At 50.2% G+C, this 25,274-nt stretch overlaps 1 protein-coding gene across 2 annotated transcripts in view; it reads left to right on the top strand.

Moving 5' to 3' along the window:
- PLXNA4 (plexin A4) overlaps positions 1–25,274 on the top strand; it is a 449,834-nt gene that overhangs the window by 404,972 nt on the left and 19,588 nt on the right. For both annotated transcript variants that reach the window (XM_023207833.1, XM_023207834.1), the window contains 6 exons: positions 3,976–4,244; positions 7,347–7,413; positions 8,266–8,412; positions 12,965–13,124; positions 23,749–23,852; positions 24,396–24,495. In XM_023207833.1, coding sequence (XP_023063601.1) covers positions 3,976–4,244; positions 7,347–7,413; positions 8,266–8,412; positions 12,965–13,124; positions 23,749–23,852; positions 24,396–24,495 — 847 coding nt within the window. The remainder of the gene's footprint in view (positions 1–3,975; positions 4,245–7,346; positions 7,414–8,265; positions 8,413–12,964; positions 13,125–23,748; positions 23,853–24,395; positions 24,496–25,274) is intronic.

Raw genomic sequence — 25,274 nt, 5'->3', positions numbered from 1 at the left:
AATATGGAAACAAGTCATTGATTAATCCAAACCAGTATTTCCCAACCCTTTCAGCCACTGGGGTTCCTGCTCACCTCTGGAAGTGTGAAGAAGGAGGTGTCCTCTTGCTTCAGGCTGTCCTGGAGGGGAGGTCACCCAGCCCCCTCACGTAGGGCTCTCTGGGTTAAATCCAGGCCTTCAAGAAAGGTGCTTCCCAGGCACTAGTCGTGTAGCAACCCTTTAAAATACAGAGCAATCTTCCACTCCCAATTTCAACCTATCATTGTCTCCTAAACTCTAACCTATTGGGTTACAATTAAAATTTACTATCCAGTTTTATACTCACAGACTTCAACTAAATTAGAGAACCATCTGGTGAATAAAGAAAGTCTTGTTTCACAGTAGCATTTGCTTGGGCTGGGGAAGGTGGCAGGCAACAATGAGGAACTGTTTTGGATACTCCTTACAAAGACACTTCACTTCCATCTCCTTCCTTCATAAAGTGGGGAGAAAATTCCTACCTCCCACACCCTAAAACACTGTCCTGATGCACTAGATGTCTAGGAAATTCTTGGAGGAAAGGGATCCCTGGAAAGCAGTCCAGGGAGTCTGAAAGGCAGGTAATAAAACTGTTGCCATTTAAGTGTGCATGGAGCATGCCAAGCACTTTACATACATTATCTTATTTAATGTTCATAAAACATTATGACATAGACACTCATATTCTCATTTTACAGGAGAGGCAATAGAGCCCCGAGGTGATGGAGTTTTCCTCCACCTACAAGTCACTGTGGTCTCTCTGCTTCTAAAACCCATGCTGCTGAATAGGATGCTATTTCGCTGTAGGTGGCTTTGCTAAAATCTTCCTTCCCAGGACCCCGGACCTCTTCCCAGGAGGCATGTGCATTTTGCACGCAGAGAAAGAGCAGCCTTGCAAGAAGCCCAGAGTGTATCCTCACACCAAGTGTGCTATCTGGCCAACCCATGTCCTCTTCCACCTCTCTAAATGCCATAGTGCTAAACCTTCTGGTGACTGCCCTCCCTTAGCCAGCCAGTCTGAACTGGTGGGAGGCCCTGCATGGGAAAGCTTTAGAGAGATGTCCGAGTTGGCTTTCAGACAGCTCTCAAGCCCAGGGATAGGGCTAGACATGGTGAAAGATGGGGAGGACGAACGGGCACTTGGGAGCCAAACAAGTTTGGGTTTCGTAATCCAACTCTGCCTGTCATGAGATAGGCTGCCTTGGAATAGCTGCGATAGCTTCTCTGAGAGATTGTTCACTCAATTTTGCAAGATCATTAGAAAAATTCATTGGAACAATGTGTGTAATGTGCCAGGCACTGTGCATTGCACATGGTGGGTGCCCAAGAAATGACATTATCTACTGTTATTAGAACAAGCTGTAGAACTGCTCTTCTGAGTAATTTGAAGGATAGCGGCATGTATGTGACGGGGGTGGTCACAGAGTTGGAAGACAGATATATGGGGCAATGGAGGCCCGGGCTGATGGTAAGGTAAGGCTGTCCTTCCCTTATCAGCCCCCAGTGGAGGGGAGAAATGGGGGAGGCGGGCATGAAGAAAGCAGAGGCTAGTCCCACCTCTTGAGGTGAGGGGTTCGCCAGCAGGGGCTGTGGCCTGCTGTAGCCTGCTTGTCTCTGGCTGTTCCCATCTGTCTCCTGAGAACTGGCCCTCCAAGGACCAGCACCACAGTGAGAGAAATGAAAATGGACCTGATTTGGAAACACACATGTTTCCTATAGCTTCCAGATCCATAGGAGCTACTGATACCCGGCAAGTTGGAGGTTTCAATGAGAACCCTTCTCTGCAGGGTGCAGGGCTGGCTCACAGAGTTCCCGCTGTGGAAGGGACCTCAGGACTCGCTGGGGCTGGCCTCCTGGTTGAAATTCTCAGGACAGGGCCTGGGTCTGATTGAACCTGGCCTCCTGCCAGTGGCTTACCCTGAGCCTGGAACACAGGGAATTGGTAATGAGGATCATGAATGTTCTGCCACCCTGTGACTTTGGTTAAACAAGGCTTTCTCTGGCCATCTCCATTTTTCCCAATTTAAAACCTCGAGAGTAGAGCAGGGGAATGTAGCTGCTCTTTAGGAGCTGGGCTGTGCATCAGCTTTTCATACACCCTCTCCTTTCAATTCACATCATGGTCCCTGGAGATGGCGGAACGAGGTGCCAAGTGCCTGGATTCATGACCTCCCTCCACCCTTTTCTGTCTTGGGGCTTTGTGGAGCTCCTTATCTTCACAGCGTCCCTCATGGGGATTATAACAAACCTACCTTTTTGGTGCTGTGTGCATTAAGTGGGTCAGTATTTCTAAAGTACATAGAATAGCAGTGTGGAGTTAGATCTATATCAATATTAGCTATCATTATGTTCATTTTGCTGGTGAAGAAACTGAGTCACTAAGGGCCCTAGGAAATGACTGTGACAGAATTAAACCCAAGTGTGACCGACTCTGAAACCAGGCTTGTTACTGCTGTATGCATGACACTCTTTCTCAAAGAACTAGAGTATCCAGCCCCTCGGGGAGACAGAGCCCTCAAGGTGTGGCTCGGAAGGCACCTCCCCAGGCCATCCCTCCCACTCCCTGCCTCCTCCAGTGCCCACTTCAGGAGACACACCCTGCAGTGTTCTCAGAAGCTCCCCCTTGGGGGCAGATCCTATAGCTGACTTTTTAAGTAAGTTTTTTGGTTTAACAGAAGCATGCATACAAATCGTGCACAAATTGTCAGCGTGCAGCTTGATGACTTTTCCCCAAGTGAACATGCCCATCAAGCCGGCGCCCATCAAGCTGGCACCCATCAAGCCAGCACCAAGCAGAACACAGTCCCCCAGGAGTCCCAGGGTGCCCCCTTTTAGTTACAGCCACCCCCTAGAGCAGCCATTTATCTACAGCCATTGATTAATTTTATCTGCTTTTTAAATCTTTATTTAAATGGTATTCTATGAAGACTATGCCCTCTTTAGCATCTGGCTTTTTTCATCCAGTGCATTTGCAGGACCCATCCTGTTATTGTGTGTAGCGATAGGTCATTCATTCTTGTTGCTGTGTGGTATCCATTGGGTGGAATACACCACAGTTCTTCCATCTGTTCTCTTGTTGCTGGACATCTGAGTGTTTCCAGTTTGGAGCTATTACTGACAGGATTGCCATGCACCCCCTTGGACATCTCAGAGGTGGATCTTCCGTACCTACCTGAGTTATTGACTCATGTTTGCTGGGTGAATGGCACACCCTTGCAGGGATCTCCCAATGAACAGACAATGGAGGCAGGAAGATAAGACCGTCTTCTTCCTCTTCCCCTGGATAGAGCAGGGTCTTAGAAAGAGTCCCTAAGAAAACAGCAAATGCTAGAGTTAGAAAATTCTTTAGAGATGGTTGGGCTCAATCTTCCCTTTTTATCATGTGGATAAACTTAGGCCCCCAGAGAAGGAAAGAGACTTACCCAGTGTTACCCAGCAAGGTGGTATCAGAATCCACGTGGAACCCAGATGTCCTGACTCTGAGGCCACTGGTGTATCAACAGCACCCCTAGGGCTGAAGACGGGTGGGCATTAGTTTAGTCCCAGGCTTAGGGCTGGGGATTCTCAGGGTATAAACCATGACAGCCCTGGGCACCTGGAATTCCCCACAGGGACTGTGAGGTGCTTTGCCATGGCACAGGGGCCCTCATCAACTCTGCGTCACCATCAGGGAAGAGCTCTGGAGTCTGGCCGAAGTGAGTGCCATCCCAGCCCCGCCATTTACTAACCATGTGATGCTCTCTCTGTGCTTCAATTGATTCCTCTCTAAACTAGAGGCTGCAATCGAGGTTAATCAGATACTTAACTCAGTGCTAAGGGCTTGACAGCATTAGCCAGGTGAACTGTGGCTTAATTGGTGGGTGAGAGGGTCATGGGTATGGGCACAGCCATCCCATGGGGAGGTCACTGAGCTCCCCACCCTGCCAATGGCATCACGACCCCTAGGTCTCTCTGCAGGTCCCGGGCTACCGGCAGGAGCGTGTGGAGAAAGGCCTGAAGCTCTTCGCGCAGCTCATCAACAACAAGGTGTTCCTGCTGTCCTTCATCCGCACGCTCGAGTCCCAGCGTAGCTTCTCCATGCGCGACCGGGGCAACGTGGCCTCACTCATCATGACTGTGCTGCAGAGCAAGCTGGAGTATGCCACTGATGTGCTGAAGCAGCTGCTGGCCGACCTCATAGACAAGAATCTGGAGAGCAAAAACCACCCCAAGCTGTTGCTCAGGAGGTGAGGGTGCAGTCTGGGTCACCCTGCTCCAGCCCAGTCATGCACCTGGCTCACCGTGCCTTGCAGGGAGACTGGGGTAGAGCTCCTAGGAGAGCAGTCATGTTCCTAAATTCAAGGCACTAACTAGCCCAGAGCCAGGGCTACATTGCAGGCCCCCTGAGAAGAACCTGTCCACTGTCCTCAGGAGTCGAGGATGCATGGACTTGTTGGCTCACCTTCTTGTTCTCTTGCCCTTATGTCAAATCTCCATTTTTCCTTCTCTGCCCTTCTACTTAATCTTGACCCTGTCTACTGCAATCTCCTCTCATGGAATCTTCAGAGGTCACTTAGACCATCCTCTGGCCTTATCTAAGTCCAAAGTTGGATTAGGAGAGAAGACTTGTGGCCTCATGCCATCAGGTGGCAGGGGACAGCATCGGGAGCACACTGGAGCTTGTTAGAAAAGCAGAATCACAGACCAGGTACAGTGGCTTATGCCTGTGATCCCAACAATTTGGGAGACCAAGGCAGGAGAATCTCTTGAGGCCAGGAGTTCAAGCCCAGCCTGGACAACATAGCAGGCAACATAGACCTCATCTCTACAAAAACAAAAATATAAAAATTAGCCATGCATGGTGTTGCACACCTATACATTTCCAGCTATTCTGGAGGCTAGGACAGGAGGATCTTTTAAGCCCTAGAGTTTGAGGCTGCAGTGAGCCATGATCTCACCACTGCACTCCAGCCTGGGCAACAGATCAAGACCCTGTTTCTAAATAAATAAATAAATAAGTGTAGAATTTCAGGCCCTCCCAGACCCACTGAATCAGTATCTGCATTTTAACAAGGAACCCAGGTTATCCCAATCCATATTAAAGTTTGAGAAGCACTGAAGGAAAGTCCTTTGGTGATGTCTCACCCAGTGCAGCCCAGCAAGTGTTTCCTGGCACCTGCTATAGGCTCTAAATGGGACTAGAGTTCACCACTCAACACCCTGGAGGCCTCAGACTGGACACTGTTGAAACCTTAAAGGTCCTATGTAAAGACATAACCTTATCCTGTGACTTTGGCCTTATAGGAACTAGAGACTGTCTCACTCTATCAGTGCTTCTGTTTGAACTTTCTGTGTACCCTACGGCCATTTCTCCTCTAGGCCGCTATTCCACTACCTTTGGCCTTGGCATATCTGAAGTTAGAAAACTCTCACATCATGTCATTTTGTCTAGCCATCTGCCTAGACCACTCATGTGCTGTCTGCCTGTCCCTCAGACTTCCATCTTTGGTCTCTGGGTCTAAGGCTAGGCTTCAGTGGTTCCCACTTGGTCCAGCAGATAGATTTGGCTTTCAGAAGTGTTTACTTCAGGATTTTTCCTGGAGCAGTGGGCATTTGCCTGCACAGCTGCAAAAGTCTGCTGCATATAAGAGCCAGCAGACAGCTTTGGAAACAGCAAGGTAAATCATTTTGATTTTTGTTTTACTTTCACCACGCAGCCACCCACTGGCATAATTCTAGGGTTGCCACTGCCTGCCAGAGCTCCCACCGACAACTTCCCGGCGTGGTCTCGCTCTGCCTCTGTGTCTCCCCACCCTTGTTTTCCATTCCCGTTCTCCTGGATGCTCTTGCTTCCTTCTGCTCTCCTTTCCTTTTCTTCTTCTTGCCCGTGGCTGCCTACCTCCTTTCAATATTCTTCCTTCTTTTCTCTTCCCAGCTTCATTTTGTGCTGGCAGCCTCCCAACTACCTTGGGATTTTAGTTATTAGCATTTTCTGGCAACTGCAACTTTAAACTCTATCCAGACATACCTGGATGGGCTAGTTTCTCTCTGGAACTGGCCACATACTTAGTGCAAGTTTGAACATAATTTGTTTTCTCTAAATGGATGCAACCAAGAATGTCCTTGGGCTTACTGCACTGCTGCTGCATCTTCACCTCCAAAGTAAAGGAGTAGATGGGCTTGTGTTGTAGAATGAAAGACACAAGTTAGACTCAAGAATGAACTTTCTGTCATTGCAATTGAAACCCTAGAAGGGCTCCCAAGGGAAGTTCCAAAGGATGTGGAAGCTTTTGCCGTAGGACAGTTTTTTGTTTGTTTGTTTGTTTGTTTGTTTGTTTGTTTGTTTGTTTTTGAGACAGAGTCTCACTCTGTCGCCAGGCTGGAGTGCAGTGGCAAGATCTTGGCTCACTGCAACCTCCGCCTCCTGAGTTCAAGCGATTCTCCTGCCTCAGCCTCTCGAGTAGCTGGGGCTACAGGTACGTGCCATCATGCCCGGCTAATTTTTGTGTTTTTAGTAGAGACGGAGTGTCACCATGTTGGCCAGGATGGTCTTGATCTCTTGACCTCATGATCTGCCTGCCTTGGCCTCCCAAAGTGCTGGGATTACAGGCTTGAGCCACCGCGCTCAGCCACAATAGGACAGTTTTGACATGGCTTGGGATGAGCTAGGTATATGGCTTTATGCTGCTGTGAATACCAGGAGCCTTTAGCTCAGGCTGTAGGCTCCGTTTGGCCATCTGACCTTCTGACATGGACCCTTCTCCTGCCGCCTTTATTCCTATTCCCTGCCAAATTGGTACCTCCCCAGGAATTTGGGATTCTTTTTTTTTTCACCCAAAAGAACACAACTAACCCATAAAGTTCTCTAAGGTTATACTATTTAATAGGATAGCTTTGAGCCACATGTGACTATTTAAATCTAAATTAGTTAAAAATAAATACAAGTTCAGGGTCCGTGCCTCAGACATGCTGCCACATTTCAAGTGCTCAGTAGCTTCGTGTGGCTGGTGGCTGCCATATTGGACGGCACAGGTAGAGAAAATTTACATCATCACAGAATGTGCAATTGGTCAGCGGTGCTCTAAGGCATTCCAGCCAAAAACCCTCCCACAGCCTGACGCCCAAAATGTCATCTTCCAGCTTTGTAGGAAAAGCTTGTCTTACCATTATGGGGGCGTCTAGGAGTCCATGAAAGTCTTATATTCATTAGGATCTCAAGATTTGGCCTAAACGCTAGAAGCAGCAAGATCAATGCACAATTCCTCCCCTGCCCTTCCCATCCTGCGGGCTCTGACCAGCTGCTTCTTTCTTTGTCTTGTTCTGCTGGTTCCCTCGGTGACTGCTGACAGGACTGAGTCAGTGGCTGAGAAGATGCTGACCAATTGGTTCACTTTCCTCCTCTACAAGTTCCTCAAGGTAGGGTTGGATGTGGACGTATTTCTGGTCCTGCCTCGTTCATTCTCTGCAACATGACTGGGGATCACTCCACAACCCCCAGTTCTCCCTTACTGGGCCTGGCTCTTATAACCCCACAAGAAATGGAATCCATCCTTATCATGGACTGTCTAGGAAAACAGAGGCCTGCAGTCCATCATAGCTCCAAAGACACAGTCTTCCTGAGGCTAGTTTCCTCCCTTCTGGCGAGGGACAGATGAACCCTGAGAGGCCCTGCATGGTCCCTAAAGCTGAATCCCTCTTTGAAGCTAAAAACAATTTGCCCGTTATTTCTCTGCTTTTCCTCTTCCCTCTCCCAGCCCCAGACTTATTGAGGCTGATAAGGGCCCCGGGCCAGTGCAGAAGCCGCATGTTGCGGCAGATAAGCCAAGGATGCGCCTGGGAGGTGGAAGAGGCTCAGCTTCTAATTATTAACTTATATTCTAAGGAGTTCATGCCACCCAGGACTGACCTCTGCCTTTGGATGGGGCCTCTGAGAGAGCGGGGGTTTGGTGGAGAGGAGGAGCTGAGAGGAGGGCGGGAGGGGAGGGGAGGGGAGCCGGGGAGGAAGAAAGAGCCCTGGAGAGGCAACAGTAGGAAAGGAGAAATGGGCAGAATGGGAAAAGACCTTGTGATCCAAAGAGTCAGGAGGAATGCCAGCCTGAAGGATGAGGAGTTGGAGAGAAGGAGATTAAAGAGCTGAGTATAAAAGCAGATGGGGACAGGCGGAGGGACTTGGCAGGGGATGGAAGCCGCCCTTTGGAGAAGCAGGAACTGGGGGGTGCACTCCAGTGTTCCAGGAGCTGCTCCCAATGAGGTTCTTCTCACCTCCAGGAGTGTGCCGGGGAGCCCCTCTTCTCTCTGTTCTGTGCCATCAAGCAGCAGATGGAGAAGGGCCCCATTGACGCCATCACGGGTGAGGCCCGCTACTCCTTGAGCGAGGACAAGCTCATCCGCCAGCAGATTGACTACAAAACCCTGGTGAGCCCACCCATCTGTTTCCCCTGGGGCTTTGACAGGCGGGCTTCTGTCCTGGGTAGCCCTGCTCAGCAGAGGGGATGGTGGAAAGGCTGAACGGTCGCCTCTCCAGGTGTGTCTGCTGTGTGGGCCCAGCCAGGTGCTCCCCCTGTGTCTATCACCCCAGACTTCCTCTGTTCTGTTTCACCAGGGCATTCGGATTTGGGGACCAGTAGCTCAGACACATTTGGGTGATGCTTCAGCCAATGAACTGAGGGTTTCCGGCCATACCAGTTATAGGGTCATAACCCTTGACCCAGGTGAACTCCTCTTCTGTCCTCCCAGCTTAGAGTCAACACTTTACAGAAGAGGTCCGTGCAGGCAGAGTGTGGGGGACAGAGAGGAAAGGAAGCTAGAAAGAGTTCCTCATAGTTCTGAAGCCCACACTGCCTTCTGCTCTAAGTTCAAATACAACTGTGACCCTAGCTGTATAATACAAAGCCAAGGTGGCCTGGTGGTGCAAGGCATTTGCTGAAGGAACATGGGGATTGCCTCCGTTAAGGTCAGGCTCCCTCACCTGACAAAAACAGCTACGCTAGGAGGCACCAAGGCTTAGCATTCAAGAGCATGGCCTTTGGGATCAGACAGACCTGTATTTGAGCCCTGACTCTGCCTTCGACCAACAGGGTGAATTGGGGCAGGTCCCCAATCCCTCTGAGTTTGGGTGTCTTTATTGGAAAAAATGAGAACACCAACAGAACCGACTAAAGTGGAGATAATCCTAGGTGTTCAGAATGAAGTTGTGCAGGGGATCCAATAGGACAAGATGAGCATGTGGTGAAGCCCGTGTCATACTCATACCCTAGTGCTTGGTCACACAGGCCCCGCCTGCCTCTCCCCACTGTGACCGTGTGTCCACTCGCTGCTCACTATCTTTTCAAACCCAGAGAGCTCACTCTCAGGATGTTTTGGAGATCATTGTGATCTCCAGCCAGCCCTTTCTCTCTGAGAAAGAGAGGACGTGGAAGGAGGGAGTATGAAAAGATAAAAGCTGAGTGTTGGGGGTGATATGCAAGTGGCACCCAAGAATGGAAGGAAAAGAGACAGAAGGGAGTGATGAGGACGGGGAACAGACGGAGGTTCAAATGCAGAGGGAGCCACAGCAGGCCGGGGCATGGTAGGACTGGGAGGGAGTATGATTCCTGGACAACCCCTCCAACTGCTCTGAGTTGAGGGCAAATTCCAGACCCTGTGGCCAGCTGGGGAGACGGTTCCCACCTCTGAACAAAGCCATCCCTGCTGGCTGGGAAGACTGCGACCATGATCCACCTATCCCACTCATTTTCCAAAAGCCCCGGGAATCCCAGTAGACATCGGAACAGATTTGTGGGGATTGGCTTCCTTATGAAGATTCAAAGGAGCAGCCTGTGAACGAGGCCCCTGCCTCCTGGCAGTTACCGTCTGCTTGGAAGGAGAGAGAGAGAGGCTCCGATTAAAATGAAAAAGGGGGGAAAAACCCTTCCAAAAATAGAGACCTGAATGGATTTCTTAATGAGATAGAACTACTGCGTAAATGGCTTCCACCCTATCTTCCCCATTCCACTCCCTTTCTTTCCTGTCTCCTCAGCACCTTCCCAATATTGAATCCAACACAATGAGTTGTAATCATGTTCTGTCCCCAGATTGCAGCATCCTTTGTTCCAGAGGCCACAGTAGCGCTAGTGCACTGAGCTGATTTCAGGTGCCACAACTTAAAGAGAATGTGAGGACATTGGAGTGGTTCAGGGACCAGTATCCATTTAGGTGGGAACACCGGGGGACAGGAGCAGTGAGGAGAGAGGAAAGAAACTGCGGTTTTTTTGCCTGGAGAAGAAACGGTCACAGGGAGCTTTAATAGCCGCCTTCAGGCCTGGGGAAGGTATTTGCACATGTGCAGGGGAGCAGCCCTTTCAGGGTGTGGGCAGACAGCAAGAAATCGTGCAGGACGGCAGCATACAGGGTGTGCAGACTCCGAAGAGCAGGCCAAATACAAAGATAGGGAGTCCTGGGACTCGGCAGTGGCTGGAGGAGCCCAGAGTGCTATGGGCCTGCTAAGAGTAGCCTTGTCTTGGGCGGGAGAGATAACCACAGAGAGGCTCTAACAGGCTTGTGGGGAGAGTGAGTGTACCACTTTGCAGTCAGGTGTGCCTCCTAGGGGTTTAGTGATTTATTGGATTGATGCTGGAGCTTGGACTGGTGTGGCCAAGGACCCTGCTAGTGGGAGTGCCCCAGTACCAACATCAGCAACATCTGGGTGCTAGAGTGCAAGATGCCTACCTAGAAGCTCACTAGAACACTAGGTGCCCATGTGGAAGCCTGGAGCCAGGCAATACTAGATGCCTACCTGGTAGCCTGCAAGAGCACTAATTGCTCACCCGGGAGCCTGCTGGATCACTAGATGCCCACCTGGGAGCCTGCCAGAGTGCTAGGTGTCTGCCCGGGAGCCTGCTGGAGTTCTAGACATGCACCTGGAAGCCTGTTAGAGCACTAGATGCCCACTGGGGAACCTAGGAGCATTAGCTAGTTGCCTGGGAACCTGGAAAAATGGAGAATCTCAGGCCCCATCCCAGACCTCCTAGATCAGAATTTGTATCTCAACAAAGCCCCCACGTGCTTGTATGCACGTTAGTGTTTGAGAGGCAGTTCCCTGGCAGAGAAATCATGAGGCAGCTTGTTCACAAACTAGCCAAGGAGCATGGGGGAAGGGAACCTGTGGGTGAAGTTCTGGCTTGGCCAGTGGCCAGGGCCTCTGTCCTTCTGTGGGGCCACTGCTTCCACTTTAGAGCGCCAACCCCTGCCCTGAAGTGCACCATGGAGTTGTACTCATGAGGCCATGCTGAACTCCTGCAGCAACTAGAAATGCCGGGAGATTACATTTAGGTGGCCGCCTCTGCCTCATGGGTCCCTCAGAGGAGGAAGCCCAGAGCAAACCATGTTGCTGTCTTGGGAAGGCTAAGCTGCCCCACCAGGGCCCAGAGGACAGGACAGCAGGGGCTGCCAGAACAGCCCAATGGTCAGGCTTTCCTCGGCTGTGGAGCAGAGGGAAGGGGCCAGAAGACTCTTAGAAGGAGGGGAGAGCTGGGAGGAGGCACACGTGGAGTACTCAGGGCAGAGGTCTCTCCACCATTGTTTTCGGGCTAGGGCATTTTGAGGGTGAGAGTTTGGTTTTATAGATTTCAGGGTTTTTTTTTTCTTCCCCTTCTTAATGGAATAAGCATGTTTCCATTGAGGCTCATAGCAGTCTAGTTGCTAATGAAAGGCAGGTGCCCAGAGCCCAGAGTTCTGATTGCCACCACATGGAGCAAGAAGGGGGTGGAGTAGGAGAGAGACTGGCGTCTGGCTCTGCAAACCAGGTAGGACAATTGGGAAATGCGTATGGGGGCACAGAGGGAGTGAAATTTCCAAGAAGAAGAGAGACTCACGGAGGGCTCTCTGGCAGCAGGGCCTGAGGGACAGTTCAGGAGCCCAGAAGGGGAGGGCCCCTTGGCATCAGTACCCCTAGGATGCCCAGCCTCTCTGCCCTGGATCTTGTGCCCTCACTTATTCCAGTACCCAGAGCACCCACCCCCGTTCCCCATCAGTCCACCCAGGAGCCCACACGGTGCCGTGGATGTGGAAAGATCCCACAGTGAGAACGGCGAGAGAAGAAAAGCCTTGTTCTTTTTAAAGGAAAAGCCCAGAACTTTTTCAAGGAAAAAATAAAAACAAAAAGATAGTTTGGTGAAGCAGAGTTTTAACTTTTCCTACCAGTTCCAAAAAGAGACACGGAAGCCCTGAACTCTGCAGTCACCTCTTCCCCCAATACAGGGGTTCAAGTTCAGGGCCAGGAAAGAATCTCAGGTGTCTTGAACCTGCAATCTTTAAAGGGCATCCTTTTATTTTTAAAGAATACATTAAGTGCCTTATAGATTCGCCAACCTCTAATCAGGTGAATGAAACCTTCACAAAAATCGAAGCTTGTGAAATCTTTGGAGAAAGAAGCCAGATTCCTATTAGTCGTGTGTGTGAGTGTGCGTCCGAGAAGGAGTGACAAGAAGGAGACGGACACACATGGATGGGCAGGGGGTTTCAGAGGTGGGCGAGGGTCTGGGTGTGCCGCTGCGACACTGCCTCCTGTGTGCATGTGAGAGAGAGCACGTGTGCATGGATGCTTTGGTGTCTGTTCTGTTGCAAATTTCCCCTCACTGCTTCCACATGCTTGGACATTGTCCCTTTGAAAAATCAGGATTTTAATGAAGTTTGTTCTGACAAGGAGTGAAGTGTGCAGCTTGCACTCCCTCAAGGACATTGAAGCCAAGGCATTGTCCTAAGCAGGACAGGCATTGTCCTAAGCCAAGGCATTGTCCTAAGCAGGACCCAAACAGGAAAGGGTAGTGGGCTTGGTGGGATCACAGATAGCCTGGAGCCACCCTACGCCTCCTCAGCCAATCCTGGAGAGGGGGAGCCGTTTAGGACAGGATCCCAGGGTGCTGCTGGGAATCTAGGAGCTTTTCCTGCTACCCCATTTCATATCCTCGTCTCCCCACCTTTCCTTCAGGTCCTGAGTTGTGTCAGCCCAGACAATGCCAACAGCCCCGAGGTCCCAGTAAAGATCCTCAACTGTGATACCATCACTCAGGTCAAGGAGAAGATTCTGGATGCCATCTTTAAGAATGTGCCTTGCTCCCACCGGCCCAAAGCTGCAGATATGGATCTGGGTGAGTAGGCTGTCCACCCAGGGGCTGTCCTTGTGGCTAGTCCTGAACACACCTCACCTTCTCCTGTCAGCAGAGGCAGGGCCTGGGGTAGAGATCCAAGGGGGAGAATCACTGGCTGGAGAGAGTCAGACATGCCCGGACCCCCGAGGAGCCCATGGGGTTGCCTTCCTGGACTGCTTGGAATTGACCAGAGCTGGTCAGTGAACAGTTTGCACAGAGGAGGCCACGAGTCACTTGGTAGTCTGTTGGTGATCTGCCTGGCAGGATATGCCTCTGGGGTCTTTTGAATAGCAGAGGGGTGGGAAATGAAGGAGTCATATCTGGAAAGAAAGGGATTTAAGGGCAGAGTCCACTAGTCTGAGCTCCTGTGTCCCAAGGTCCTGCCACCACCTCTGTTGTCACCTGAGGCTCTTCCATTCTACTCAGTTCCGTGGCTATAATTTTTGCCGAATACCTACAGCTTGAGGGAGCTGGATCAGTGATAGAGAATGGAGAGAAAGTATAGGGAAAATGAGATATGACAGCCTGCTGGGGAGAAGGATGACATTTTAACTCAATGTTCCACAAATAGATCTCCCAGCCTCTATAAACAAGGGCATGCTGGTTAGGGCCACCTGTACTTCGAGCCAGTTATGGTTTGCATAAGCATTTCATAGGATGCTATCCGGGGGAAATCCTCATGGGGAGCCCCAGGATCTGAAGAGGCCCGAGGGGAAGAGAGGTGGTTCCAGCATTGTGAGCCAGCATCAAGCACATCTAGATTTGAGTCCTGATGCCTCCAAATCCTAGCTGTGTGACCCTGGTCAAGTAACCTGTGTGTATGCCTTAGTTTCCTAGCTGTAAATGAAGATAATCATAGTGCCTGCCTTGTAGTAAGAATTCAGTGAGATCATGCATGTAAAAGCCTCTTTAATGCAGTGTGTGGTCCATCGTACACATTCAGTAAGTATTGGCTGCTGCTGTCACTGATTGTGAGGATAATATAAGGATACTGAGTGTGCCTGTTTGTTGATGCTGGGCATGGAGGGAGAAGCACTGATGTGTGTATATGCTCGTATCTGGAGATTCCTGGCAACATAGTGGTGGGAGGACCCCTCAGACGCCTCTAATCCATCCATCTGGCCTCTAAGCTGGCTTTGGCTAAGCCATCCAAGACAGACGGGCATCTATGCTATTTTCTAGAATCCAGAGGGAATTTTCATCGCCTCCCACTGCTTCACCCCACTCCCTCTGAATTCTGATGCCTAAAGATTCTTAGGATCAGGAAGTTGTAGCAACTCCTCTAAATTCTCACTTCTTCATTTAACCCCATCTTGTCTCTCTTGGCTCTTGGCTGAAGGTGTTTGGCCCTGTGCTCTGAGCTTGGATGCTGAGGGAGGGACATTGGGTGAACATGTGTCTCCCTCCACTGTGGAGGTGTCTCTGAGTATACTGTCTCTGGAACACAGAGGAAGCCCATATGTGATGTGGTGGGGAGGGGTGTGAGTGTGTGCTCACGTGTGTGCCCTTAGAGTCAGACCAGACCTATGTGTCTGTGTGCATTTGATTTGCTTTTGCTGCCATGAAGATCCCACAGACTCACAGGGTGAAGGAATCTGTTATGGCCCAGTGGGAGACAGAAGAGTTCCTGGAAGGAGGATTTTTGTGTTCCCCATGTCCAAACAATTGAGTGGGATACTCCTTAAAGGGTTTTTCCAGGGAGAATTGAGTTTGGTAGTGGAACCAGCTAGCACCCACTGTTCCTTTGTTTTATCTGTGGGCATCTTCAGCTTTGCAGGGTCCTTAATGCAATTCAGGTGGGAGGAGAGTCCACACAGAGTGGGGCCAAGAGGGAGAGCTGTGCTAGGAGCAGGCTCCTTCATGCTGGAAGCTGAGATTGCAAAGGTGTGCCAGAACACAGAAGGAGCACCTGCATGTAGCTGCATGAGGAGATGTATGCTTCTGTGCTTAAGAATAGGTGATCTCCCATGGAGGGGCTCGCAGAAGGCAGCCCCGTGAGCTTCGTCCTGAGAGTCCCTTAAATCGCTCCCTTAAAAAGCCTGGGAGCACAAGCCGAGCAAAGCAAGTCTTTTATGGGATGCAGAGCCTCCTGAAGCCAGAGTTCTAGACTATCTGGAGTGGAAACAGCAGCAGCAGACAAAGCAGGCGCAGTCGCTCCTGCCATCCACCATGATGAAAGGAAGCCCAAGGGCAGCTCTGCAACAAGGGCCTGCCCAAGGGTGGCTGGTCTCCGCAGCTAGAGGCTGCACAAGCCAGGGAAAGGCTACCCACTTCCAAGGGGAAACAGGTCTCCAGTGCTCACCGTGACTGTTCAAGCTCCAGGCACCCAAACAAACAGAGGTGATCCCTCTGCCATCACATTTGCTGCTGGGCCACACCTGGAGAAATAAGATCCCCACAGCAGGGACAGATAACAGGGAGAAGCAAAGAGAGGCCTGGGGCAGTTTGAACCTTAGGGCCCCCTCTCACTGGGAAGGGGCATCTCGCTGAGCTGCTCAGCAGCGTCTCCCTGCTCAACCATGATGGGTGCTCTTCTGAGAAGTTCCCTTTTTTCCTTTTAAATCCAGTGTTTGGAGCTGCCCGCAAAGCTCTAGGCTTCTTCTTACCAAAGCTAGATTGCATCGCAAGAAAAATGGGGCCTGCTGAGAGACCCAAATGCTTTTTCCACACTGTTCAATCACAGCCCCCAAGAGGAGAGAAAGGCAAGGAAAGTTGTTCCCATCATGTAGGTGAAAGTGCTTTGAAAGCCTAAGAGCAATTTACAAGTGTAAGGTGTGACTATTTATGCCAATAGGACGCATAGCACTTTGGCACTCACTCAGCCCCAAGTGCTGGACAGGGCCAAGACAGCACAGTATGCCCCCCGACTTTCTCCCCCTACCCGCTGTGCTTTCTTCTCCCACTGCTGAGGGCATCCAGCAAAGGTTGCCTTCCCTCTCCTGATGCCCAGCCCCTGGCACGGCAGGAGCACCCATCCCAGGCCAGCTCAGCAGGAAGCAAAGACATTTGGCACCACCCTGTCATTGTCCCAAGTAAATCCAGCCCAACCCTCCCCGCTCTTGCTTGGCTTTTGGCTCCTGCCTTTCATCATCGCTGTGGCCCCTGGCTTTGTGATGCTTTGCCTAACTGCTCACTCCTGACATGTCTATTCATTGCTCCTCAGAGCTCTCCCACTCTTCTCCCTCTACTCCCTCACCAGACTTGTGCAGGCATTAAGGAGCTAAGATGGGAAACCACGTTAGTAAGGGTTCTCCAAAGAAATAGAACCAACAAGGGTTGTGTGTGTGCGTGTATGTGTGTGTGTCTAGAAACAGAAAGAGAGAGAGATTCATTTTAAAGAGGTGGTCACACGATTATGGAGGCTGGCAAGTCGAAAATCTGCAGGGTTGGCTGGCAGGCTGGAGACCCAGGGAGGAGGCGACATTGCAGTTCAAGTCTGAAGGCCATCTGCTGGCAGAATTCCCACTTTCTCAAAGGAGGTCAATCTTTTGTTCCAGTCAGGACTTCAACTGATTGGATGGGGCCTACATTATGTAGAGAAATCTGCTTTATTCAAAATCCCCCCTGGTATAAATGTTAATCTCATAGAAAGACACCCTCACAGAAACATTTCGAATACTGTGTGACCAAATATCTGGGCACTGTGGCCCAGCCAAGTTGACATGTAGAATTAACTATCCCCGGAACCGCAGGGCCCACCTTCGCTGCAATCTGTTGGAAGCTGGGGAAGGAAAGCGACCACAGCGGGAGGAGCTGGGACTGAGGCGGAGCTCTAAGGCACAGTGCCCAGGTAGCACTCCCCCTGCTACCCGTGAGGCTGTCCCCACAACCAGGTTTACGTCCCTTTCCACTCACAGGTATCTGGGCAGGGTAGGTACCTGTTTGCATCACTTAACTCTTCGACAAACATGAGAAGATCCTACCCTGTGGCCAGCTCTGTGCCAGGCATGGAGGTGCCAAGGTGCCTAGGAGAAGTTCCCCGCTTCTTAGCAGACTAGCAGAGGCAGGACATTTTTCTGTCTGAACTAAGGAGCTCTTTTTCCTCCTCCCTTCACTCCTCAAGGGAAATCATTGGTGCCATTCTTTCCCCTGCACAGATAGAGAATCTGCAGCTCAGAGAAGCACAGTGTCTGGGTCCAGGTACACAGCAGGGAGGTGGAGAGAACTCCGATTCCCTTCACACGCAGTCTCCTCTGCGGCCCCCGTTTCCTCTCCCTTCTGCCACTGTCCACGACCTCCAGAGATTCCTGTAGTTTAATGCAAATGCTCTATCAATAGCCCCAGAACTCTACCACCCTCTCTCTGTCTTGCGGCTCAAGTCGAGCGAGCTGAAAGGATATATTTTTTCAAATAAGTAATTCCTGTAGGCAATAAAAAGATACACTATCTTCTGAGTGAAATATAAAGAGTTCACAGCAGCTGTCTCCCCAGTTTGCATTTTCCTCTGCACCTGATGGGAAGGACAGATAAAGATAATGGGATTTTTCTTTCTTTTTTATTTCACCTCCCTCTCTCCCTGGAAGGTGGAAATGTAACAAATTGGATTGTGAGTGTGTCTGTCCTTTGTGCTTGGTGCCTGGAGCAGGGCATCCGGCTGCCGGGCAGAGCTGCTGCGAGAGAGGTCAGAGCTAGCAATTTTCTCTTGGTGCCATGCATATGAATGCCAGGGTCACCTTTCCTCCTTCCCACTGACACCACCTGCCTTCTAAACTCTTCTTTGACCCACCACACCGCCTGGAGTCATGCCAGAGCCCTGTGTTCCACATTCAAGAATATCTACTAAGTTCTAGCTTGTCTCTCTCAAATTAGGAAGTGGGGCACAGCCTGCCTTTGCCTTTCACTCTCCAGGCATCCCTAAATAGCAACAACTGACCAGTGCACAGCACTTTACAGTTTACAAAGATCTAGTACCTTCAGTGCAAAGAATGCACTTCTATTTAGGAACTTCTTCTTTTAAGCACCAGGTGTCATAGTTCAATCACGTTATATTTGGGAACTTGCTGTCACAATAATTTTTTTTTTAAAAGAACATTTTTAGAGGGTCACCCCTCCTGCTCCCAGGTGAATTTTCTGGCCTTTTTAGCAGATACACTCTGATCTTCTCTTGGCTCTCCTAGCTCTTCTCTGGTGCCTGCTCCCAGCACTTCAGCTTGGCCAGATGTTGAAGGTCTCAGGGCTCTCCGCCAGGTGTTTCCTTGGGGCTCCCTGCTGACAGGCATGCAGAGCCATAGAATCTTATCTCCTCCTCCAGCCTCCTTCTCGGCCCGAGGTTTGGAGGGTGGAGTGGGCCCTGTGCAGGGCTGGTGTGTGCTTCTAGTGAGAACCTGTTCACAGTGCCCCCAAGGTAAGGAAAGGTGGCAGGGGTGAAAGTCCAGGCATCTGGTCATGAAGGTAGTCCTGCGTAAACTGTGCAGGTCGATTTTGCTGGCTCTGCCTAGCCTAGTTGGTGCCTCCTTCCACCCTTGCCTTTCTTCAGCAGCCCTTCCTGAAGCTTCCTGGGATGGGTCTGAGGAGAGATGATGATAGGAAGACTGGAAGGGGAGTTAATGCAAAGCCTGAAGGGTCCCCAGCCTGGGGTAAAAGGAGGTGCATGTACACATATGTGTGCACATGTGTGTATGCACATGTGTGTGCATCTGTGTGTGTGCGCGCACGCATGTGTGTGCACCTTTGTGTGTGTGTATGTGTGCGTGTGTGCGCATGTGTGTGTGTGTGTGCATGTGTGGGTGCCCTTGCACCCACCTGCTTATCTACACTGTGAGGGCCAGAACTACAGGGTGCTGTGCACCCTGGGAAGAGTTTGCCTCTTGGCATGGCACCTACTGGTGGGTAGGGGACTCTTCAAGAGTCAGACTAGTGGGGTCCTCCATGCCAGCATCTCCTTCCAGGCCTGCGGAGGATCTCAGCTTCCCACTGCCAATTACATGGATCTCCACACACTTGGAGGCAAGCCGGGTTCCCTCCACCTCCCCTTCCTAGAGACTCTGCAAGCACGACCTGGCCATCTTCTGAGCATCCCTGAAACCCACACCCCTAAGCATCCCTGAAACACATCTCCACAGCCATCTCCTGAGCGTCCCTGAAACCCACACCCCTTCCACACTGGCTTAGCTTAGGTCCTCACTGCTACTTCTGCTTTGAACAAAGGCGGCCATCCGGGCAGGGATCATGCCTCTTTGTCCCTCTAATAATGCTCTCCTCTCCTTATCTCCTCTCTGCTCTGTCTTGATGGCCTCAGCTCAGTCCCAGACACCTTGGCAAGGCATGCTGGATCTTTCTTAACTCAGGTCCTGACCTCCCTACACCTCTCCAGCCTCTCCTTTCAACTTTCTCTTGCTCAGACTCATCAATCCCTAGAACTGTGGCATGAGTGTCACCTTTGGACCAGAACACTTATCCCCCTGGCCAGCCAGCAAATGCCCACTCATCCTTCACAATTTAACCTGGGCAGCCCTTTCCCACCAGCTCCCTGTAGCTCTTCCTCCCTGTCTCACCCCTGCCCTGACCACTGGGCTCTTGCACAGCCCCTCCACACAAGAAGTCTTCAAGGGCAAGGGTTTATGTTTTACTCCGTTTTCTTGTTTAACTACCTCTCATGCCCAACTGGCAGTGCCCAGCACACTGGGGGCACAGAGTAAGTGCTCTTTGATGAATGAGTGAGTATGGAACTGCAACACCTCCTGGATCTGGGTTCTCACCATGGAGACTGCGTCTTGTGAGATGGTACTCTAGGTGTCCTGTTTTGTAGGAGCAGGTGTTTGTGAGGAGTCACTCTGCCCTAGGATTTGCTTCAGCCCTCTCTGAGCTCAGCATCTCATAGCATTTGGTGCCTGGGAGGTATTTTCCGGCTTCTCACTGAGCCCTATGGGCAAGCAAAAGGCCAAAAGGCTCAGCCTTCATGGGAGGACTGTGGTCATTGGCTGAGCTGTGACACTGCCTCTTGACTGGTCCTAATGTGGTCACCTCCTACGGAGCAAGGTAGAGAATCAAAAGAGAGATATTTTTAGTGATATTTTTATAGGCAAGACAGAAGGAGCCCATCTGGTGAAAAGAGGGCTGGACCAAGCACTGGGGGACCTGGGTTCTATTTATTTTCATTACTGTTATTAAAACTAAGCATACATTGAATATGCAACAAAGCACAAAATTAGATACCGCCCTCACAGAGGGCCTCCTGAGGCTGATTCAGCCAGCCGCCGTGCACACCATGAGAGGACCAGGGTGCTAGCCTTCATATCTAAGGTAGCAGGGCTGTCTATCCTTAGCTCACTCAACCTGACCTTGAGATCTTTACTTCTGGGGTGGGGATGAGATTTTATGAGCCCAGCCATGCAGCTCAGGAGAGGGCACTGTTCCTGGGCTAGAGGGAAGCCACCTGCGATGGCCTTTGACCTTGGCTTTTCCAGGCCCCTGCTTTACTCAACAGAGCTCTATGGCTCAGACTTCTATTGAGAGAAGGTCAGGAAGTTGTAACAAGAGCACTCCAGAAAGCTGAGCCCATACCCACTATCTGATCTTCTTGAGACATTTCGTGATGAGTCTAGGGAAAATAGAGACCATAACTGGCCTGAAGAAGGGGTTTCAGGAAAGGAAGGAGGGCAGGTAAGTATGGAAGTGAAAGTGGGTTCTGGCCAACAGGGTAAAAGTAAGGAATTTGGGCCGAGAAGAGTGACATTAAGGGTGGGCTTTCCTTGTCAGCCTACTTGAATTATTCTGTGCCAGGGAATGTGGGGCTGCCCACCAGTTATACTCCACCCTCTCTCCTCCATTCTGTGTTCAGCTGGATGGTCTATTTGTGATCCTTTCTTCTTTCCTGAAAGCCTCAGGAAGGGAGCTGCCTATACCAGCTGCCCATCCCTCTGGGCTCTCTTTCATCAGGACTAGGTTGTAGATGCTACAAAGCAATAATTTCAACTACTGCTTTCTTCTTCTCCTTCTCCTTCTTCCTCTTCCTTTTCTCCCCCTTCCCCTTCTTCTCCTCCTCCTCCTCTTCCTCCTTCTTCTTCTTCCTCTTCCTCCTCCTCTTCTTCCTCCTCTTATTCTTCCTCTTCTCCTTCCTTATCTTCTTCTTCTTTCTCCTTTCTTCTTCTTCTTTCACCTTTCTGATATTTCAGAAAAAAAAGCACATAGTAAGCAGTTTTTTTTTTTTCTGCCTAGGAGATAACAAAACAATAGGCTTGAGTGATCTAAAAGCAAGCTAAGTATACTCCTTGATTTCAGCCCCCTCTCTGTGTATTGGCTTTTGGGGGAACATTCCTGACTTTTCGAGATAAGTCCCAAGGAGACATGACCATCTACCCAGTCTTTTTGGATAGGGGCATGGAGGTAGGTGGACTCTCATTCTCATTCTCATAATTTCTGGGAATGACTCACACAGGGTTGTTGAGTATGGCCACCCAGGCTGTGCACTGCACAGCTCGAAGGGGAATTGGACATCATGGAAGAAAACCTGCCCTGGCGCCCAGAATCAGTCACCAGCTGTCATTGCCTAATTGACCAGGCCATGTAGTTTATTCGGATGCTCCTGAGATGTGCTACAATTCTTTATCAGCAAGGAGTACCAGTGCAGCTGCTAAGCTAGAGGGCTGTCTGTCCACTGGCACCTTCTCCTTCTAGTCCTAGCAAGCCCCATAGTCACTTCAGTGGAGGAGACTCCCTTGGGGCCCAGCCAGAGGACTTAGTGTCCAGAGCTGAGTTCATTGCATCCCTCTCCCTAGCCCAAATATGAGGAAAGCAGAAGCTGGCTCCCTTTTGTGTTGTGCCTTACAGCTGTTCCTCCACCCCATGCAGCCTCTGACTTAACCAGGTGCCGCTCACTATGCAAGCAGGGGAGACTCACTGCCATATACTCCCCAACCTAGACTGGTGTCCGCCAGCATCCAACTGCACAGCACATCAGCTGTCTGGCCAGCTTGGAGAGATTCCTCTTCCTTTGCTCCAACCACTCAAAAGTGCATGCATGCATACCTCCATAAAATAACAAAACAAAACAAAAAAACTCACGAAACAAAACAATACAATAACAAGCAAAAATGCTAGTGACCAGATACCTCAGTGAGGCATTTTCCCCTTTGCCCATTAGCCTAAGCATAATCACCATGAACAATCCCAGCTATGACATCCACCGGACTAAGGGATGGATGGTCCCCAGAGACTTCCAGTGAACAAGCATATAGTCCCTATGCTTTCATTCCTTTGACCACCTGACATGAAGCTAAGCTCTAAACTAGGCAGCAGGGAAGCCCCAGGGACTGCAGCCCCAGGCACTGGAGGCAAGGGGCTTAGATTTTAGAAGCATCTCTGTTATTCCAAAGGGCGTGCCATCTGTGAAATGGGATTGGCAGCACAGACCACAACAAATGCACAATGCAGGAAAGAATTGGTGCTCTCTGCCACAAATGTGGCTGGTTGTGGACCAGCCTTGGCAGGAGGGAAACGAGGAAGAGAATCTGAACATGTGGCTCTGTGAGACATAGGAAGAAATCCCTGGTGGGTCAAGCAGTGACTGCCAGGCCACTTAATCCAACAACTAACCATACTCTGAATGAGCCCAGCGTTCTTTGCACATTTCAGAAGTATCAGCATCTGAGAGGCATTGAGCAGGATCTGGGCTGCCTGGAAACCAAATGTTTGGCTTGTTGGCTGGAACACATGTTGCATTTGAATTTAAGAGGCTGTTTCTCCTTTCTGGTGTGTGTCCATGAGAATGGTATGTGTGTGTGCATGAGCTCATACATGTGTGTGCTGCATGAATTTATGTGTGTCTGACATGCACATGGATTTTCATGCGTGTACATTTCGAGATAGGAATGTGCACTTCTGCACCTACACGTGATCTGTACCAAGTATGGTGGTGGAGATTTGGCTGATGAGAAACAGCCTCCCATTTCCCCATGTGTGATCCATCAGTAAGCTCATATACTGTAGGTGTTTGGGCCCATGAGAATAATATGGGGATGTAAGTATATCCTTGTAACATCAAATAATTAGGTGTTGGATAGATTACAACGTTGATATCATTTCATCAACTTTGTGGGGAAGGGGACGTTCATGGGCATGAGAATGGGTTTTGCTGATTTTTTCCACACTCTTTGACCCAATCTCCCTGACAAGGGTGACACACCTGCCAGTTTCACCCTATGGCATGCACCCCTGGAGCACATCTGGGGCTGTTCAGTGACTGAGCCTACAGCCTTGATTTCATCAGCTCTAAGAGCTTCCAATCAAGCAAACAAGCCACGCTACCACAACTGTGCCACTTTGCATTTGCCTCGTGCTTTGTCAAAGCTTAGTGTTTTATTATATGCCTCTTTTGTTTGGCTAATACTTTTTGAGCATCTACTTTTTACAGATGTAGCCATTCCTAGCAAGCAGATGAGCAGGGGTGGGTAAGTGATGTTAGCCCCATTTTGGTCACATAGTTTGTTGGGATCAGAACCAGAACTGGAACTCAGGGCCTCTGCGTTGAGAGCTTTGGCACTCCATCTTCACAGAAGCATGTGCTAGCACTTACAATGGATACACCCTTGAGCTAGCACTGCGTAGGTTACCTACACAGGGGTCCTCAGCTTCCCCACAGGAGAGGTCAGAGGGCCTCTCTGAGATGCCACTGCTCTCTTGGCAGAGTGGCGACAAGGAAGTGGGGCAAGGATGATCTTGCAGGATGAAGACATCACCACCAAGATTGAGAATGATTGGAAACGACTGAACACGCTGGCCCACTACCAGGTGAGAGGAATGTGGAAAGGGGAGGAGCTAGCCAACTACAAGTCCCTTGCCCTGGAAATCATTGCCCTGGAATAACAGGGCTAGACAGCAAGCCCCTCAATAGCACTCCATGTTCCCTTAGTGTTCCAGAGGAAATTGATGTCTCCCAGCCAAGAAACCAGGGAACCCTGACCTCTTTGGAGATAACATGCTGACATGCACACTTTCTGCAGGGCACGGGCAGAGTCTCTAAGGAAGGCCCTCCTGAGAAGTTCCTCTGGGCATTTAAGGCTGGGTCATCTTCCAGGGAAGCACTGGGATTGAGAATGCTAGGGAGGAGCTCTTGCCAGAAGTTACTCCAAGAGAAGCCACAAAATAGAACACTAGTCAGTATCCAGATCTGTGTCTTGTTTTGCTCCAAGGAAAGCTGACAGCCTCCAAAGTCCCCTAGTTCTCCAGCAAGGCACCAATTGCCCCTTAGTGCCAAGTTCATCCTGATTTGTCCTTATTTCCTGGAGTGGCAGAGCTGCTGTGCCCAGGCCCTGAGAAGCTTTTTTCCTGTAGGTGCCAGATGGTTCCGTGGTGGCATTAGTGTCCAAGCAGGTGACAGCCTATAACGCAGTGAACAACTCCACCGTCTCCAGGACCTCAGCGAGTAAATATGGTAAGATCCTACCGAGTGTCCTGGGGAGGCCTAGGTGTCCTGAGCAGCTGTTGTCATGACAGCAGCATAGCCAGAAGGCAGGAGACTCTTGGAGAGGGGAGATGGGGCCTCAGACAGGCTGACCATCAGGGAAGAGAGCCAGGTGGGGGAAGAGGCCGCTGGTTTCAGTCCATCACTCTGATGCATAAGCGAGACCTTCATCCGTGAGCAAAAGAGTAAAGCCAACTTTCATGGATGTCTTCCAGGCTGTAAGATGCCATTCCTTGTGTGATAGCTATTATCTCACATCATGTTCATAACAATCTAGTGAATTAAATAATTATTATTTCCCCCTATTATGCAGATTAGTACATTATAACTCAGGTGCACAGAGGCTAAATGATTTGTAAGAGCCACTGTTATTTTGCAGTGGAGTGCAGGTACAGACCAGGTGCAAAGCTCTGCAGTGGTGGGGAGAGGGTGCTGGAGGTGGGATAGAAGCCAGAAGGAGCCCTGTTCTGCCCTATCTGTGTGCTTTGGGGCTAGTCATCTGACCACTATGAGCCTTGGTTATTTATTTATTTGCCAGAAGAAGAGATTGAAAAATCTACTGACTGAACAGGGTCATTCTAGATAATAAATAGATGAATACAGAGAATAGTTCCTGCATACAGTAGGACCGCCATTTCATTTTCCTGCTCAGTACTCATTTCGCAACACTTCACAAACACTGGTAGGAGTTTCAGCAAATAAACAGGTATAATTTGGCACAGTCCAGAGGGGAGGACAGATGAAGGTGA

This window comes from Piliocolobus tephrosceles, chromosome 8 (assembly GCF_002776525.5).
Source record: "Piliocolobus tephrosceles isolate RC106 chromosome 8, ASM277652v3, whole genome shotgun sequence".
In the NCBI taxonomy this organism is placed as follows: Eukaryota; Metazoa; Chordata; class Mammalia; order Primates; family Cercopithecidae; genus Piliocolobus; species Piliocolobus tephrosceles.
Note: the sequence above shows the minus strand (reverse complement) of the source record. Positions and strands in the feature narration are given on the sequence as shown.